General features: G+C 36.3%; 2 protein-coding genes across 2 annotated transcripts in view; both read left to right on the forward strand.

Annotated features, from left to right (window-relative positions):
- The window catches only part of LOC149034816 (uncharacterized), a 96,652-nt gene that overhangs the window by 35,868 nt on the left and 41,851 nt on the right, over window positions 1–18,933 (forward strand). The gene's annotated exons all lie outside the window — the stretch shown is intronic.
- Window positions 8,069–18,518, forward strand: LOC113674629 (uncharacterized). The gene is made up of 5 exons (XM_089193642.1): window positions 8,069–8,391; window positions 9,623–9,784; window positions 10,026–10,103; window positions 11,057–11,124; window positions 12,124–18,518. The coding sequence occupies exons 1-5, from the start codon at window positions 8,295–8,297 to the stop codon at window positions 15,433–15,435; spliced, it is 3,717 nt and encodes a 1,238-aa protein (XP_089049768.1). The 5' UTR covers window positions 8,069–8,294; the 3' UTR covers window positions 15,436–18,518.

Consider the following 18,933-nt stretch of genomic DNA (forward strand, 5'->3'; position numbering starts at 1 on the left):
CACGTTGCCCTATTTTTGCGTAAATTCTGGCATCTTTTGCCAATGCTTATTTTGCACAGTTTCTACATACACTGTTCGCTTCCATAGACAGCTTTTGAGGTCTTCCCGATCGAGGTAAATTTACCACGAAACTGGTGAAACGCAACTTTCAAATGATGCGCATAGTAAAACCTATGCCCCATTCACACCAAAGCTTAAACATGTTTAAAAGTTGTTTTGTTAAACACAGTTTAATTTTTTTTTCTTCATAGAAACTATTTAACCGAATATTTTTGACTTAAATGTAGCACATTGGAAATGCAAGTTAGCAAGTACTTGAATCCAATGGAAAATCAAGTTTTTCAGTTCTCTGTTTATAATTTTCATTCAATGAAAACCAGTTTAACAAAACATGTTTTGCTGGTGTGAATGGGGTACTAGTAACCCATCGCGTTTCAATGCTTTCGGTATTTCAGCTGGGTGGAGGCCTTGCTTGTGGAAGGGCTTTTTTGTTTTTTTGTAGAATAATTTGAAACTTTGGCCACGATGACTAAAAAAGTAGAGTACGTAAATGATCCCAAACGCATTGACACAATTGATACACTGAGTGTTGCCATGGTTGCAAACAACATAGGTCACACGGAGGACTCAAATTGTAGCGGGAAATTCCCTGGGAGTTTTACATAGAGCAGTACCGAACCACAAATTCGGCCAAATCTTTTTGAAAGAATGAACAATTGCAACAAATTATTGCCCCGATTATTCGCTGCATAGAACAAATTTTTGCTTGAAATTTCGAGTCGCATTAACGCCATCAAGAAATATGTTGCTGAGAGTTCGAGCCGTTCAAAACAATACCTGCCTCGAAAATTCGCAGAAATGTCGTTGAAGTTTCGTTTCAGTCAAGAATTCGTCGGAATGCTAGGAATTTCGTCGAATTTCGTCAACAGGTGTTTGCATTACTTTTGCATATGTCTATTATTTTGTATCTTGAAAGTAATGTTTTTTTTTTTTCAACGAAAACTTGGCTTTCTAGACAAGATCTTTAGTAAAAAGCGTTTCTTTTTATTTTCAACAAAGTTTATAAGGATCTTAAGGCGAATAAAGCGAAGTAAACCTCACCAATGACTCTAACAGCTTCAGACGCGAACGAGTTGTGTGACAACAACACCGTAAAAACTCATCATGTCAATCGCTCAGTTTTTTTCACGAAAACTTGGCTTTCTAGACAAGATCTTTAGTAAAAAGCAATTCTTTTTATTTGCAACAAAGTTTATAAGGATCTTAAGGCGAATAAAGCCAAGTAAACCTCACCAATGACTCTAACAGCTTCAGACGCGAACGAGTTATTGTGTGACAACCATAGCAACCACGCGGAACCACATGTTTTTCTTTTAACTTTAAAGAAAGATTTATTCATGATCGAGAACGTTTGATTTACGATAATAACGATAAAATTCCATTTATTATAAAGATCAGATGAACATGTGAAAGTAATGTATATCATGCAATAACTCTGCTCTTGTAGGTCCGTTTAATCTCGACATCGATTTCAATAATTGGGCCGCTGTTCTTTCACCATTTTCATATTTCTCCCATAATCCAAACACCTTACTCTGTAATTGCCTAATAAAAAGAAATGCTTTTTACTTAAGATCTTTTCTAGAAAGCCAAGTTTTCGTTAAAAAATCTGAGCGATTGACATGATGAGTCTTTACGGTGTTGTTGTCGCACAATAACTCGTTCGTTATAGTCATTGGTGATGTTCACCAATGTTCACCGATGTTTAAGCTTCTGTTTGATGTTCACCAATGTTCGCCAGTGTTTTTTTTTACTAAATATCGTTTACTTCTCTGTATGTTTAACTTCTAATAAGTTGTATTGGATTGACGACCAACTCGCCGACGTCTCTACTCGATTTTATACGTCGGCGAGTTGGTGTCGGCGAGTTGGTCCGTCGGCGAGTTGACTGGTTACCTTTTTGATAGACTGATTAGATTCTCCTTCCAAACTGTACTGCTATATATATACTGATTTCCTTGTTAAATACTGAGACAAGTTAATTTTTCTTCAAATGTCAGCTGGTGATTTATTTGGAGCATCCTTGCAATAACTGCATTTGATTTTTACGAATCCAATGCATCAACTGGTAATGATTGATTGGTATCTGTATAAAGTTTTACCTTTTGTCATCTGCTAATCAGCATATGATCAATCAATAATCACATCAACTGAATGTTTCTGATAAATTTTTTGTCAAAACTGGTTTAGTTCTGCATGTGGCTGCTTGCATCTAAGTATGTGTCTGGTGATAATTTATGTTTTATTACTTGGCAGAGTATAGTCTTGGGGTAAATTTGAGAGTTCTGATTGGTTCCAACTTAATCAGGATTTTGCCACATCCATCCTCACACCATACAGACAATCATAAAACATGTATTTTTTAACTTGGAAGCCAGAAAATTCTAAGTAAACTAGTTTAGTCCAAGTGACATTAGTGCATTACTATTACCTTGCTTTCCTGAGCTATACTTGGGAATATTGGCACTATGTCATTTTTATACTGCTACAACCTTGGGCCAATATTCCCCAGTAAACCCTTGTGCTCAACTGGTTAGTTAAAAGTAAGTACTGGCTTTTGCAAAGATGATTTACACTGTACATGTATCTCTGGCTATTTTGAATACCTTTGCGATTGATTTCCTTGTTACCCTATTGCTATTGAAATTTTTTGTACATGAAGACAGCCAGCAAGGATTGTATGATATTTGAAAAACAACCAGTCTTGATTGTCAGGAGAATTAAAGTTAGCATCAAAGACAAATCAATTTTGTGCACAAAACAATGTAAATATGAAATGATAGCAAAAACAATTTGTTTAACATACATATATACTGGTAAACCACAAATGTCAGCACCTGAAACATATTGAAATCCATTTCAACATGCATTAACATGCATTAGGTTTTATATTTCACTGTTTGTCCTGCAATCCCTTGCGAACTGAATTCCCAGTTTTCTGGGAATTCCTAGGAATTCCTAGGAATTCCCAGGAATTCTCAAAAATTCCCAATTATGCAAATGACCCTTGCAAACTGAATTCCCAGTTTTTTGGGAATTTCTGGGAATTCCTAGGAATTCTCAAAAATTCCCACTTATGCAAATTAACTCTGATTTAAAAAGCTTGGAATTACTGGGAAGTTCTGGGAAAGGAAGACTCCAGTTTTGTGAGGACTTGGAATCCCTAGGAATTCCTAGGAATTCTCAGCTTTACAAACTACCCATAATTTAAGAAGTGTGGAACTCTTGGGAATTTCTGGGAATTGAATTTGAGGCAATTTTAATACCCTGAGGTCCACATAAATTCTAAGAATTTCTCAATACCTTGAATGTGAAGGTTTTAAGAAAAAGAGTAATTTCAGAGGCTTAAAACTTTGGCTCAATAAAAGGTATGCTATACAAAACTTACCAAGAGATATACATACATGTACACGTTTATTACGTAACGATCATGAAATTTATTACTCAAACTAAGTTTTAGTAAATCTTTACATTAATATGGATTTTCTCATGAACCAGCTGTCAGTTATGTTAAATGGAAATTGCCAACTTCCACAATAATTAACAATAATTACATTGTTATCTTACTTCCCTAACCTACATTACTGGTTGCCTTTGTTAGAAAACCTTGGAACAGTCAAGCTCAGTTGCCTCAAATGCTGTCAGAGACTTTTTGTTGACAATACTTTTAGTAGAAATTTCATGCCTTAGACAAACAAATTCAACACCTAATTAATCTTTCTTTTTTCATGATTGTTGTTGCTGCTTTTTTTCAGTTTTTTGCTCTATTTTCATGACTAATTGCTGTAATTTGTTTTGCTGTTTTTATTCTTACAAAACATTTTTGTAAGAGTTCCAATACTTGTGGATCATCCACACACTTTGCAAACATTTGGCATGCAGACAAGACAGAGGTAGTCAATGTACCCTTTGAGGAAAAACACCTTTTATATGACGTTTTCAATTTACTTTATTTGAAACTCTGATCTGAAAATATTTGTCAACAAGACTTGTTAGTAGTGAGAAGTACCAACCAAGTTTCCTTTCATAACTTAATTTCTTAAATGTCCCAATCACTGGATCTCCCAAAAAAATATTACATCTTTTTATTTTTGGTGCAAATTACAAGTCCTTCTTTATATAAAAATGAAAAGTGCTAGTCATACTTCAATAATAACAGCTCTTAAGTTTACTTGTTGTTCTTTTCTGTCTGTCAGCTATCAACAAAATTGTTTTATACTTCGGGCAGTGCATAACTATTTGTGGACCAGAGTTCCAACGCACCTCTGTAATCACATATAGCTACTCCTGTCTCTTGTACAAATGTTTCTCCTTTGTAAGACGCACTCTACTCTGTTGTCAATACTGCTTTAAGTTCAGTGGAAACGACTGACTGAGGAATCGAGATGGCGGTGTTGGAACGTGTTGCTGAACGCTTGCTACGGTCAAGCTTTGTAGATTTAGGTACTGGTACACTGGGATCATCTATGTACCTCTTACACTTCCGAATGTGGTATCCTTCTTTTATAAATATGAGGGTAAAAGACGATTTGTAGTCGCATTCAAAACTGTGATTGGCTTGTGTTATTTCTCACCTTTGCCATTAACACAACTCAAGTGAGTTTCGAGTCTTTGTTTCCTCGACAACTTTCGGCCACAAATCGTGCATTTGTAATACGATCGATTCTTGTCGATTATTTCTACATAGAGTGAGCTCACATCTTTATTTATATCACCAAGCTATCCATCTTCTAGAAGCAGAGAACCGGTCGGAGAAGTCAGAATAAAGTTGGGCGCTTCTCTTAACACTGCAATCGGCAAGCCAGCGGATTCACTTCGCTAGCCAATGACAAGTCCTAAAAGATCCACGTGATCATGCCCGTGATCGGAAACAAAGAAGACTCCATTTGGCGCTCATCTTTGAATGTACTTTGGATCGGTTGATCGCTTTTCTCAACTGTTTTGCTTAATATAACATTTCTAAAGATAGCTTTTATTGTGGTTCAATGGGAAAACGAGAATAGCGTGAGTGTTGTAAAAGAGAAGAAAGTCGTTGGCGCCGTGGAGTTAAAAGAAGGGACAACAGTTGACATATGGACCGGTACAAACAAGGGTCGAGTGGCCATCTGTAAAGCTACGATTTTGAAAGTTTGTGGTGAGTAAAAATTGCGATATTCGTTGTGATCAAAATCTTATAAAAGAATAGATGTAGCGGGTTTAATTAAGCTTACATAACGCTCGGCGCAGCTGAAACTAGAATAATTCTGAGAATCGAATCGGTCACTTGCATGCCGCAGTTTCTTAAGCTTATGCTTTACAATGAAATAAACCTATCAGTAAGGTTTCAAGATTCCTCTAGTCACGTTTGGGAACATTCAAGATTCATAAAAAACCTTAGTATATAAAGAAGCCCTCCTTGGTAAAAACAAAATAATGTATTCAGCCCTTTTTAAGTAAAATCCATGAGAGAGATGTACTAACTCCATAACAGAGATTTCTCAATTTGAGAATCCAATGAATGCCCTTTTCCTCATAGCCATCTTAAAAGACTGGTCTGAGCTTTAAACATACATATTTTAATATATTATTTTTTTTCAAATTCAGATGTCAAGGAATCCAGATACAAAATGGTCAAGGTTCTTGTTGACAACCTCATTCAAGGCCAACTCATTGTGAGCCCAGGAAAAAAAATACAAACAGTACAAACAGCAGCTAAGTTTGCAGTTTAGGATAACTTCATTCTAATTTATTGTTACAGTTACAACAAGATTTTAATCAAAAAATCAATTTTATTTGTCTGTAATCAGCCCCTTCACTCCCAAGAATATAACTGTATAAATATAACTTAAGATATTGTATTTTATGGAAAAGAATCAACAGATTTTATTCACAATTTGTGTCAAACCAAATTTAATGATTGATTAGAACTATTTTATATGAATAGCTGTAATTGAGGATTAATCCGTGTGAAGTTTTCAAGAAAAGAAAAATAAATCAAATTCCATCCTAATATTACCACACATTGATGTTAATAATTAATCAAAAATATTTTACATGTAAGCCTTAATTAAGCTTCTAAATAAATTTCATTGAATACTTGAATTTTAGCTGGGTTTTTTTAATTTTAAGTATTTATTTTATATCATTAGCCTCAAAAGTTTGCTTAAAATTCCCAGTAATTCTTAAACATTCCTAAAAATTCCCAAAAATTCCCAGAAATTCCCAGAAATTCCTAGGAATTTTTTAGATTTACAGCTTTTCAGGGAAAGTCATTGGTTCTCTGAGTTGGAATTCCTAGGAATTCCTAGGAATTCCAAGTCCTGTTGGCTATAAACTTGGAATTTCTGGGAATTTCTGGGAATTTCTAGGAATTTCTAGGTTTTTAGAACCAGAGTTGTTATGGTTGGGAATTCCTAGGAATTCCTAGGAATTCCCAGTCCGAATTTACCGTGAAAATTCACACCTTTATTCCTAGGAATTCCTAGGAATTCCTAGGAATAAATTCCTAGGAATTCCTAGGAAAATCCTAGGAATTCCTAGGAATTCCAAAAGCCATTTCGCAAGGGATAAGTGTCCAGTTGAACTAACAGCCATCTATACGAATATGGGCGTTGGTTTAACTGGAGGAAATTGAATAAAAGACATACATCTTTTGTACGTTTTGACCAGTAACGCCATTGGCAGATTTACTGTGCAGGTCGTGGTATCGAGATTTTTATTCCAAAACGAATTTCTTGTGTTTTGACAGGACCTTATTAATTCAAGTGAATTTCTTTGAAAGCTTTCCATATCGGACTGAGGTGGCAAGGTCATAAAAAGGCTGCTGACATCGCTTCTGTTCCCACAACAGAGGTGAGAAGTTTCGCAGGTTTGTGTGAGGTTTTTGTAGACTGAATAAATATTCATTTGTGAGCATCTCAGTAGTTGCTTTCTCCTCCAAGTCTTTCTTTGACTTACGCTAATTCTCTTTGATTTCTGGCCATAAAGGCAAATTACAACTGCCGAGGATTTCTAACTTTTACTTGAATCTGGCGCTGGGGTGAACTGGTGCGACAAGTTATTCAGTGTTTATTAAACAGAGCTTAAAATTTACACTCACAGTTGACGAATTCTTCTAAAAGGCACAGGAATAATAAACTGATATTTATCACAGAAAAAACGAACGATTCAGAAGTGTTTCAAGGAAAGTTCAAGGGATATCTTTAACTTTGTGTTTATTGATGAGCGAAGCACTTTCACTTTATTTACAAAATTGAAAGTGCTTCGATCAGCGCTAATCACCAAATTGAATATGTATTTTGTTTTGTTATTATTATGTTAGACCCCTTTTAAAGTAAAGGCGTGATCACAAATACACCATACAGACAATCATAAAGCATATTCTCTTTTACTTGGAAGCCTTAAGATTGAAAATACATTAGTTTAGTCCAATTAACAGTGTGTGACTATTACCTCGCTTTCCTGAGCATTACTGGGAGAATTAGCAATCGATCACTTCATTTCTATATTGCCACGATCTTGATTATCAGGAGAATTTAAGTCAGCATCAAAGACATTATCAATTTTGTGCACAAAACAGTAGAAACATGAGATTATAATTATTTGTTATATACTGGTACATATACTTTTAAACCACAAACATCAGCACCTGTACGGTATTGAAATCCATTTTAACATACATCAGCACACTTTAGTGATATTTTTTCGGTCAGGGCAGCCTGATAAAATGTCGGGGGGGGCATCTCATCCAGTCATCCAGGGGGGTGGGTAGTCTCTCCCAGTCACTTCATGTAAGGAAAGCAGTATTATAAGCTCAGACTTTCCATAACTACCCACAGTCTCTTAGTTGAAATGATTTAAATTGCTGCTGTATGAATGTGCAACACAAAGATGTTGAGTTTTGCTCAATTTATCTCAATTAATTGGAAATGTATTTTATAAATTATTGAAATTTATTTTAATGTGAAGTGAATAATACTATTCATTTAAAAATGAACAGTAAGTGAAATGCTTGTTTTCTTCTTTTGTTCTTCTTTTTTCATCTTTTGTTCTTTTGTTGCTTTTAATATTCCATTAATATTAATTGCTTGTAATTTTGTGCCTTGGTATCCCTTCCATTGTCAGAGGGGAAAAAATACTTATTTTGGGTAGTATGTTGTGCTGATGTTTATTACTATTCGAAACCATCTTTTTCTCAGGCCCGGATAACTTAAGACAGCACTTTTGTAAGAAGCATCAGTCTTCTTACAGTTGCTATGGCTACAGAAAGAAGTCCAATTAAAGTTCCATGTGAAAATGAAGACTTAGCTGAAAAAGAAAATGCACCAGATTTTGATGAGGATTCTTTGCAAGGTGAGCTGTGTTGAGCTTCAGCTTGAGTTATTGTTAGAACTTCTTCTATTCCACCATTTTCAAGAATGTAAGCAGATGTGGAGAAGGATGGATACACTCTATGACCACTTTAAAGAATATTTGGACAGTCTATTATTACAACAGTTCAAAGCAACTACACAAAGTTATAAAGACTTTATTTGATCATTATAATGTAAGATCTGAATTTAAAGTTTGCATCATTATATAGAATACCATCATCATCATCATCATAATCTTCCTATTATAATGCAACAATCAATTTAAAAGCTTCAACATCCCCACCCTTCTCATCAAGCCAAAAGGAGGGGAGGGGCAGGTTGCTAATTATTTTGCTTTTTGCATAGGAACTTAATGTGGGGCATTTGAATGCATATTTTACCTAGGGGGATAGGAATTTTAGGATGCTGGTCTCCAAAAGTTTAAATGCCTAGTGGTTTGCTTCAAATTGAGTGATGCTTAATTTTCATTGCTATAAGTAGCACTGTGTGGTGTCACTCACATTATTTGCATTATCATAACTATTTGAATCTCATCTTCTTGATCATTATTCCTATCATTTATATAATAACTATTCGTCTATTTGTAATATTATGTCTGGTTTTTACAATTACAACATTTAGATCTTATTGACTCATTAACTATCCAAAAGTGGTTAAAGCAGTAGACTCTTAAACACTTATAATTATGCTGACTCTCCCTGATTACCAGGGAGTCTCACAAACACAGAATGAGACTCTGGGTCTCCCATATGGGTCATCAATTCTTCAAGATCAATGAGGATTTGGGTCAGTTCCTCACAGAAACAACATTTGAACTCCAAATTTCCCATATCCAATGTTATTATGGCTATCTTAAGGTTCTTATCTTAATTTTCTTGATTGCACTTAGATTGTTTCAAAGTAGGGATTACCCTTTCAAAACAACAACCACAACAGCAACTGAGTCTGATTGGTTGAGCTTTCAACCAAAAAAGGTCTCTCATAGAGGAGCAGACTGGGATTTGTCTTGTGAGGGGGAGGGGAGGGGCCGGGGGGGCTGCAGACATCATCTAAGGATTATGGCTCAAGTCAGGCAGGTGCAAAAATGGCAGCTTGCACAAAAGGAAAAATCTCCAGACTTTAAATCTCCAGATCTTGGCAGCTCCCCTTATACACTAATTAATTAAGCAGCAACTATGATACAAATTAATTTTTTTATTTATTCTTTGCAGCCACAGCTGATTTTCATAGTAATAAGGGTAATGAGGCCTTAGAGAGAGGAGATTTCATCAATGCTATTCATTTTTACACCAAAGGAATTAAAACAAACTGCAATGAGAAAGAACTGAAGGCCAAACTGTACAACAACAGGGCTATTGCACATTCTAAACTTGGTAAGTTGATGAAAAATATGCATTTTTTTCCCTTTTGAAGCTAAGGGTTGTTAGTAGTAGTTTTCTGAAAAAGGTGATAATCTTGAATGTAGGCCTTATCTGGGCCTCTCAAACATTCAAAGAAGGAACCTAGCTCTTACCCCAGATATCAGTGAGCACCACAAGTTTTTCCTAATATAAAAGTGGTGGGTTTGCTATAATGTACAGCTAATCAGAGATATTTATTTTTTATTAATTACAGGAAATCACCAGGATTCACTAAGGGATGCAGAAGCAGCCATTGAGTTAAATCCAACATTCCTTGAGGCAATTGTGAGAGGTTAGATCATTATGTTAGCTGTGTTATAATAATGATAAAAAAGGAACTCATCACTCTAATTAGGATAGATAAGTTAAATCTTGTCTCAATTGACTTTAATTTAGAGGTCAAGACCACCCTGATGTACATTTGAATCCAGCTCTAGACTGCTGTGCTGTGATTCTCCATTATGATGAGATTATTATTTTGAGTTGGATGAAGAACTCAATGCTGAATACACAGCAACATTTCAGCATGAGTATTTCAGTTTCCTTAAGCTCATCAAGTTAGGTAGTAGTGTCAGATATGTTTAGTCACTATCTAGCTGTTTTGGAAAGAAGTAAGGACTTAAATTAACTCAAAACTGTCAAGAAAATTTCCTCATTCATCAACTACAACTTAATTTCAAATGCTATAATACATGTAATAATGATGTAACTACAGACAGCATGAGGAAATCTTATTCTATGTGAACTTTAAACCTTAGTTTGAGTCTCTTCCTAGCAAGCAATTATCAACTGATTGAGTAAAAGAGATATGTCAACTAAAACCAAAGGGACACTGGTATTAATATTAAATAAAATATTTAAATTTGTACTTTTATTGAAGTTGAAATTTAACCTAGTTTTAAAAAGGTTAATTGAAAAATGTACCATTACAAAAATTTGAAAAGGTGGGTTTTATTTTTCGGTTTTCACATTGTGTGTCTTATATTCTATCTATATCTTCTAGTAATTTTGTGGGAATTATCAGTCCCAATTTAAATGTTCTTAGAAGTTTCAGTTATTAAAAGTCAATCTTACTGAAAGCTACCAGGGCCTGTTTATTCTTTTCCTTTTGTTTAGTTTTCTTTTTGTTTTTGTTGTTTTTGGTTTTTTTGGTCTGTAAATATTTAGCTTTCAATGTTTTCTGGTTCTCTTCTTGGAATTGAGCTACAGTAATTAATATACGGTTCTTTGTATTGTTACCTACAGGAGCCACTGCCTGTGTTGAACTGAAGAAATTTGAAGAAGCAATCACTTGGTGCGATAAGGGTTTAGCTGTATCCTTTGAAGGAATCTTTCATTTTTAACCGTGGGCGTAATGGCAATATTACATAATTTGACATTTTAAGGGAGAAAATACAAAGAAGGATATTAATCATGATGGGAACTTGTCAGCTCATACTTTAAGTGTTTGTGATTAAAAAACGTGGGAAAATTTATTTAACCTCATGACTTATTAGTGATATTACTCCTTTCAGCCAATTTGACTTAGTCATATCATCCATGCCATAACACTAGTTTAGTTAAAAGACCAATATTCACCCAGTTTGTAAATGGTCCGTGGGTAAATGATCTCTCTGAAACGAGGCTAAGAAAGAAATTTGGTAATTTTTACATATATTATGCTGATTTTCCTCAATCCCTTTGTATTTTTCCCACTACTCAGAGACTCGAAAACTTTCGTCAAGTTTTCTTGTGGATAAATGCAACTTTTAAAAGGCACGTATTCATATTGTAGACACATTTCTTCCACTGCTGTAAAATATTCATCTGATGTTAAAGCTATATTAATTTCAAAATTGAGCAAGTGCTTCCAAGATTTTGGAAACAAGGGATTACATCTAGATATTTCATTTTAAAATTTGAGGTTCCACACAGAAGAGAACTTTTTGGGATATGTAGATTTACTTCATAACTGACTTTAAGACTGAATGTTGATTAAACATCTACCTTTCATACAAGTCCTCCTAATAGGCCAATTTACAGTTGTGTACTTAGCTAGTTGCCAAGCCTTTGATTTGGAGTGAGGCTGAAGCAACAATGTTGTGATAGAGACCAGTCTCCAGTGATCATTGCAACAGTGTAATTTGCATTTGAAAAGCAGCTGTAATATTTGCGTTATAGCAAGGTCACCTTAGCCACACTCCTGTTCAAAGGCTTGGCAAGGCTCAAGCACACAACTGTAAAAATGGACTATTATATACCGTCCAAATTAATGTGATTAGGAAACTCATCTTTTTTGTTTTTGCACATTTTTAAACCTTAACATAAAAAAGATTGACAAAAACAATAGGATCTTGTTGTCATTAAGATTTCAGTCTGTCAGTGAAGTGGGAGATAAGTCCATGGAGGAAAAAGATCCTATTAGTCATGACCACGGTAGTGCAAGTTCAGGTGATGTCAAGAAAGTCATAGACTTCAATAATCAGGGAGACAAGCATGGGAAGGGTAACTATTATGGCAATCTTGGCGATTTGTATCTGAGACAGGGTGATCTCAAAAAAGCAATAGAGTGCTACAACCAAGATCTTAAAATAGCTAAAGAAGTAGGAGACGAGCATGAGGAGGGTAGTGCTTTTTGCAATCTTGGCAATGCTTATTTTCGTCTGGGTGATTACAAAAAAGCCATTGAGTGCCACAACCTACATCTTAAAATAGAGAAAGATATAGGAGACAAGCAAGGGGAGGGTGTTACTTTAAGGAATCTTGGAATTGCTTATCACGGAACGGGTGATTTTAAAAAATCCGTAGAATGCCACAACCTACATCTTAAAATAGCTAAAGAACTAGGAGACAAGCATGGGGAGGGTTGTGCTAATGGCAATCTTGGCAATGCTTATTTTAGTCTAGGTGATTTTAAAAAAGCCATAGAGTACCACAACCTACATCTTAAAATAGCTAAAGAAGTAGGAGACAAGCATGGGGAGGGTAACGCTTATGGCAATCTTGGCATTGCTTATGACAGTCTGGGTGATTTCAAAAAAGCCATAGAGTACCTTAACCTGCATCTTAAAATAGCAAAAGAAGTAGGAGACAAGCTTGGGGAGGGTAACGCTTATGGCAATCTTGGCAATTCTTATTACAGTCAGGGTGATTTCAAAAAAGCCATAGAGTACCACAACTTAGATCTTAAAATAGTTAAGGAAGTAGGAGACAAGCATGGGGAGGGTGGTGTTTATGGCAATCTTGGCAGTGCTTATGACAGTCTGGGAGATTTTAAAAAAGCCATAGAGTACCACAACTTAGATCTTAAAATAGCTAAAGAAGTAGGAGACAAGCATGGGGAAGGTTGCGCTTATGGCAATCTTGGCATTGCTTACAAAGGTCTGGGAGATTTTAAAAAAGCCATAGAGTACCACAACCTACATCTTACTATAGCTAAAGAAGTAGGAGACAAGCATGGGGAGGGTAAGGCTTATGGCAATCTTGGCAATGCTTATCAAGGTCTGGGTGATTTCAATAGAGCCATAGAGTACCACAACCTACATCTTAAAATAACTAAAGAAGTAGAAGACAAGCATGGGGAGGGTGGTGCTTATGGCAATCTTGGCAATGCTTATGACAGTCTGGGTGATTTCAAAAAAGCCATAGAGTACCACAACTTAGATCTTAAAATAGCTAAAGAAGTAGGAGACAAGCATGGGGAGGGTCACGCTTATGGTAATCTTGGCATTGCTTATCAAAGTCAGGGTGAATTCAAAAAAGCCATAGAGTACCACAACCTACATCTTAAAATAGCTAAAGAAGTAGGAGACAAGCATGCGGAGGGTAACACTTTTGGCCATCTTGGCAATGCTTATCAAGGTCTGGTTGAATTAAAAAAAGCCATAGAGTACCACAACCTAGGTCTTAAAATAGTTAAAGAAATAGGAGACAAGCATGGGGAGGCTAGTGCTTATGGCAATCTTGGCAATGCTTATCGATGTCTGGGAGATTTGGAAAAGGCCAACGAGTTATACTGCCTATTGCTCAAACTTGCCAAAGAGGTCGAAGACCAATCCTTAGAGGCCCTCGCCTACTATTCTTTAGGATGTGTTTTTGCGGTGCAGGGTGGACTGCCAAAAGCCGTTGAACATTTCCGAGCGAGCGTAAAGTTATACAATTCATTGAGAGTACTCCTTAAGTCTAAAGATGAGTGGAAAGTTAATTTTCGAAATAAGCACCAAAATGCGTATTCGGGTTTGTGTAGCGTTCTCGTAAAACAAGGTAATATAGATGAGGCCTTATTTGCTGCTGAGAAAGGACGAGCTCAAGCTCTGACCGACCTCATGGAATCCAGTTTTTGTGGTAGAACAGGGCAGCACAAGGGAAGCGATGAAGATTTAGCAGATTTAAAAAACGTTCCATCAGACATTATCTTTCAGGTAGTGGACGAAGCTGACGTCAATCTTTGGTTTGTTTCCGAAGGAAAACAAGTTCAGTTAAGACAAAGTAAACTCACTGATTCTGTTTCAGAGAATAGTGAAGCTAGGCAATCCTTTGAGTCGTTCATACACGGTGTCTATACACAAATTGGTGTTCGTTCTAATGAGAGATGCGAGAATCGATCTTTGGATGCTTTGAGGGAGAGCCGTTCAGAAGTGGATGTGAAAACTAAAGAAGACAACCCTCACCCTCCCATCCAACAAGACGAACGCGGCTTAAGCACTTTGTATGATACCCTCATGAAGCCGGTGGCTGACCTGGTTAAAGGGGATGAGCTACTCATTATTCCCGATGGATCCTTGTGGCTCGCTCCTTACGCTGCATTGAAGGATGGTAATTCTAAATACCTGTGTGAATCGTTCAGAATCCGACTCGCTCCATCGTTAACAAGTCTTAGACTCATTGCCGATTGCCCAGATGATTATCACAAAAGCAGTGGAGCGTTACTTGTAGGAGATCCGTGTTTAGCCGAGGTTACTAATAGCAAAGGTGAGGAAATCTTTAAGCCGCTTCCGTATGCTAAAGAAGAAGTAGAAATGATCGGAGAAATTCTGAATATCACGCCAATCACTGGCAGTCAGGCCACGAAACATGAGGTGTTACAAAGACTCAGTTCCGTTTCTTTAGTTCACTTTGCGGCACACGGATGTATGGAAACTGGCGAAATTGCTCTTACACCTGACCCACACCGAATACCTACTGTGCCAACAGAGGAGGATTACATTTTAACAATTGGAGATGTGTTGAATGTTCAACTTCGCGCCAAACTTGTTGTACTTAGTTGCTGCCACAGTGGTCGGGGCGAGATCAAGGCTGAAGGTGTGGTTGGGATTGCGCGCGCTTTTATGGGGGCTGGTGCTCGGTCGGTTGTGGTGTCTCTGTGGGCGATTGATGACGAGGCTACTCTCGAGTTCATGAAATGCTTTTATCAACACCTTGCAGAAGGTAAACCTGCAAGCGAGTCACTGAACCTGGCCATGAAAAGCCTCAGAGAATCAAAGAAGTTCCACGACATCAAATACTGGGCGCCCTTTGTGCTGATTGGAGATGACATCACTCTTGACTTCATAGATATAACGCAGACTCGAAAGCGAAAACTCAACCATTCATCTACAGGTATTCCAATGAAAACCCACAAATGTTCCAGTAATCAAGCCGAGTAAACATCCAGTTAGGCAATAAGGCAGGTTTTCTACGAACAGAAATTACACCTATAGCCAGTAACAATACAAAATTACAATACAAACGAAATACGATAGAACTTACTGAATGTTTCGAGTTAAGAGTGACCACAACTCAAAAATTTTGGTGAGCAAAATATGCCAGTACAAACAGGGAGACTAGTTCTTTTTCGACAGCATATGGCCGATGTCCCGGATGTTGACGTCAAATTGCAATTTTTGGCTATTTTTCATTACTTTTTACTTTTTCGTTTTGTGGAACTTGAGATGTGTGACTTTACTGTGGTGAAGAAATAAGAACAGTCTACGTCATTATAGTTTGATCAGTGGAATTGTCTTTTTTTCTTACCTTTACAAATTCAAATACTTCCGAAGAGAACGAAATGTAACAAGGCTCCTGTTATGAATACCTGCAATAGTTGAAGGCGATTACAAGGTTTTCGTGTTCGCCAAAATGGTACTTAGCTCTATTCCTGTGTTACAATCAGCTGTATGGAAAACAATTTAAAGGTTTGTTCTTGTACATAACCAGGAGCTTGTCCACAGGGTCTTCACTGCGTTTATACTCTAAGCTTTTGATATGCAAAGAAACAGTGCGTCATTTGCAAAAGGTTGGCGAAATTTTAATTTCAAAAATTTGAATAGAAAAGTTTGCAGTCTTATGTGATATTAACCTTGGATGATTTTTCTATATTATAAATAACTTTGTTACAAATTGCGATAATTTTTGCAAAAATATTGATTATTTTAATTTTTTTAAAATCCATCTTAATGCAATCTGATTCTATCAGTGCCAAGATTGCCATTCTAAGCTTAATTTGAAGAAGTCAACATCAGAGATGATGATGTTATTGAATTTACTGACCATATGTTAAAGACATTAGACTGACTTTTAGGGGTGTAGCCAGCCTCTAGTTCCGTAGGCCCGGCCTACGACTGTTTTCAGCCCGCTTGACTTTTATAATATAACTCTTACAAATCTTTAAACAAAAGTTGAAATTTCTTAGATAACAGGCCTACATCAAGTCAGAAAACTGGCTAAAACCCTGTTTTTAATTTTTTTTCAATTTTAGTCCTTTTTATCAAACACTTATCTGTTCGTTTTAAAGAACCACGACAGAGAGTTAATAATTGTCCGTGTAATCTAAAGAGGGAAACAGCGACGTACAGTTCACTGTAGCTGAAGTTCCCATGGCTGTGACTTTTAATGTAAGTGACACGGAACTTGTTCTTTCCAGTAGGAAAATATTTACGCCAATAAATTAAAGAAGTAGTTAAAGTAAGCCATGTAATCCTCAATAGGAATTATTTCGGTGAAAAGGTTCACGAATAAATGTAACTCTAGTCCTTGCTTGAAAAGGCTCAGGACTTCAGAAGAAAACTTTCAATTTTGAAAATTCCCCGTTCAAACTTTTTTCATTGCTTTAAATCTACCTTAGTACAATATGAAGATGTCTGATGTCTTTTTAGATTTAAGAATTTATAGTTAGTTGTTCAAAGCGCGCTTTGTAATTAGAACCCGTTATGTGGTCAAAAAAAGATATACTGTATCACAGCTTTAAATCTACCTTAGTACAATTTGAAAATGTCTGATGTCTTTTTAGATTTAAGAATTTATAGTTAGTTATCCAAAGCGCGCTTTGTAATTAGAACTCGTTATGTGGTCAAAAAAAGATATACTGTATCACAGCTTTAAATCTACCTTAGTACAATTTGAAAATGTCTGATGTCTTTTTAGATTTAAGAATTTATAGTTGTTCAAAGCGCGCTTTGTAATTAGAACCCGTTATGTGGTCAAAAAAAGATATACTGTATCACAGCTGGTTTACGAGAACGTTTTGTAAAATCAATCTTAATTTTGCAGATTTTCGCAACTATCATTGGTATCTGCTGGTATAAAATGTAGCAATTGACCTCGCACATGGTTGAATATGATATAACGTAGGATTTTAAAAACAAGCTGGGACATTCTCAACTAAATATGCTTTGTATAATGTCAGTCTATTTCGTGTGAAGTGTTTTGATGCTATTTTTATTTACAGTTGAAGGTAATTGTTCATATACCTTATTGTATATTAATTAACTCGTGAACTCCCAAGTTCAAAAGAAAAATTCTCCCAACTGATAAGAATGTGTTTCTTTGTTGCTTCATTCCAGGAATTCGATGTAACATCACGTTTTTAGCATAAAATTATCCTTTAGTTTAGATTTTCTCTAATTGTTATTGACACCATGTCTGTCGGTGTATTAATTTCGTGAGGAAAATTTAAATTATGATCAGTCTTGGGAGTAAATGGGTTAATTTAAGTGTCTCCGTTTAGCGCGTATTTTACTTAATGCCTTGAACGATTTAATGCAGTTGCTAGTGTACTTATTTTTTTCCTTTTTTGTGTAGGAGAAATATATAGTGTAAAAAATACAAAAACTGCGTTGACTTTTATTGTCTATCTCCATATTCTAAGTTAAGTGAGTGGAGGCTTGAAACATGGAATGTTAGTAAACTGTCAGCTGCATAGATAATCAACTTAGCGCGCGCCGGTCAAAACAAGCATTGAAGTTCATATAGGATCTGTTCTCTCTGCATCTCACGTAAACCCTTAGATAACAAACGCGCGTCGATTCTTCAATTGTATCTCTTCCACTGTCTATCGTTCTCCATATTCTCACACGGATTTGAACGCCGACGGACTTGTTTATGCTGTTACATGTGTGCACCTTTATTCTCACACAAGTTTTTGCACCTTTTCACATTTGCGCTTCCCTTTTTTCTGCTTCCTTTTTTTCATTCTTTCCTTTTTTCATAGCACTTTCTCTTTATCCCATCTTTACGCGCACTTTGGTCATCGCCCTCAACATTTTTCTTCCGCGCGCTTCAATATATGCGACTATCCGCCTGTCTCTTTCAGTTTTCATTCGTCTTAATCCTTGCGCAACCCCAGGCTTCTTACGACTCACATACACTCGATTGCAAAAACGTTGACACCTAATAAGCTTGATTCACGAACGACAAGACCCATCACCTTTATGGGAAATGTTCGCACAGATACACAACCAGTGATTTACTTCTCTCGTTATTCATGGAAAATCTTTTCTCATGATAAAACATTTTCTTCCGGGAAAGTTTGGATAGCTCTTTGCTGAGTCTCATCGTTCATTATAAACGCTTGTTGCGTGTCAACGTTTTTGCAATCGAGTGTGCCTCCTTACTCCCCCAGGGTAGTTGTTATCATGCTTATTTTGTCCACTTTAGGATGGTGTCCTCTTAACGTCATCTCTGGTAAAATCTCAGTTTTCCTTTTGACTCATTCCCAGTCCACATGGTCTCTCACTTTTAAGTCTCACGTGCCAGTGTTTGCTCTCCTCAGTCCTCTCATCACAGTTGCAGTTATAAAGCGGAACAGCTTCCTCTAAGTCTCGGCGACATAATTAGTGCATTTTGTTGGAAACGAGTCCTTCAATGTCCAAGTTAAGACCTCTTCT

This window comes from Pocillopora damicornis, chromosome 14, assembly GCF_964200805.1.
Source record: "Pocillopora damicornis chromosome 14, jaPocDami1.2, whole genome shotgun sequence".
NCBI lineage: Eukaryota > Metazoa > Cnidaria > Anthozoa > Scleractinia > Pocilloporidae > Pocillopora > Pocillopora damicornis.

Coding starts and splice junctions, on each gene's coding strand:
- LOC113674629 (XM_089193642.1), top strand. CDS start 8,295: ATGGCTACAGAAAGAAGTCCAATTAAAGTTCCATGTGAAAATGAAGAC. Junction 8,392..9,622: donor TGATGAGGATTCTTTGCAAG/GTGAGCTGTGTT, acceptor TATTCTTTGCAG/CCACAGCTGATTTTCATAGT. Junction 10,104..11,056: donor CCTTGAGGCAATTGTGAGAG/GTTAGATCATTA, acceptor TGTTACCTACAG/GAGCCACTGCCTGTGTTGAA.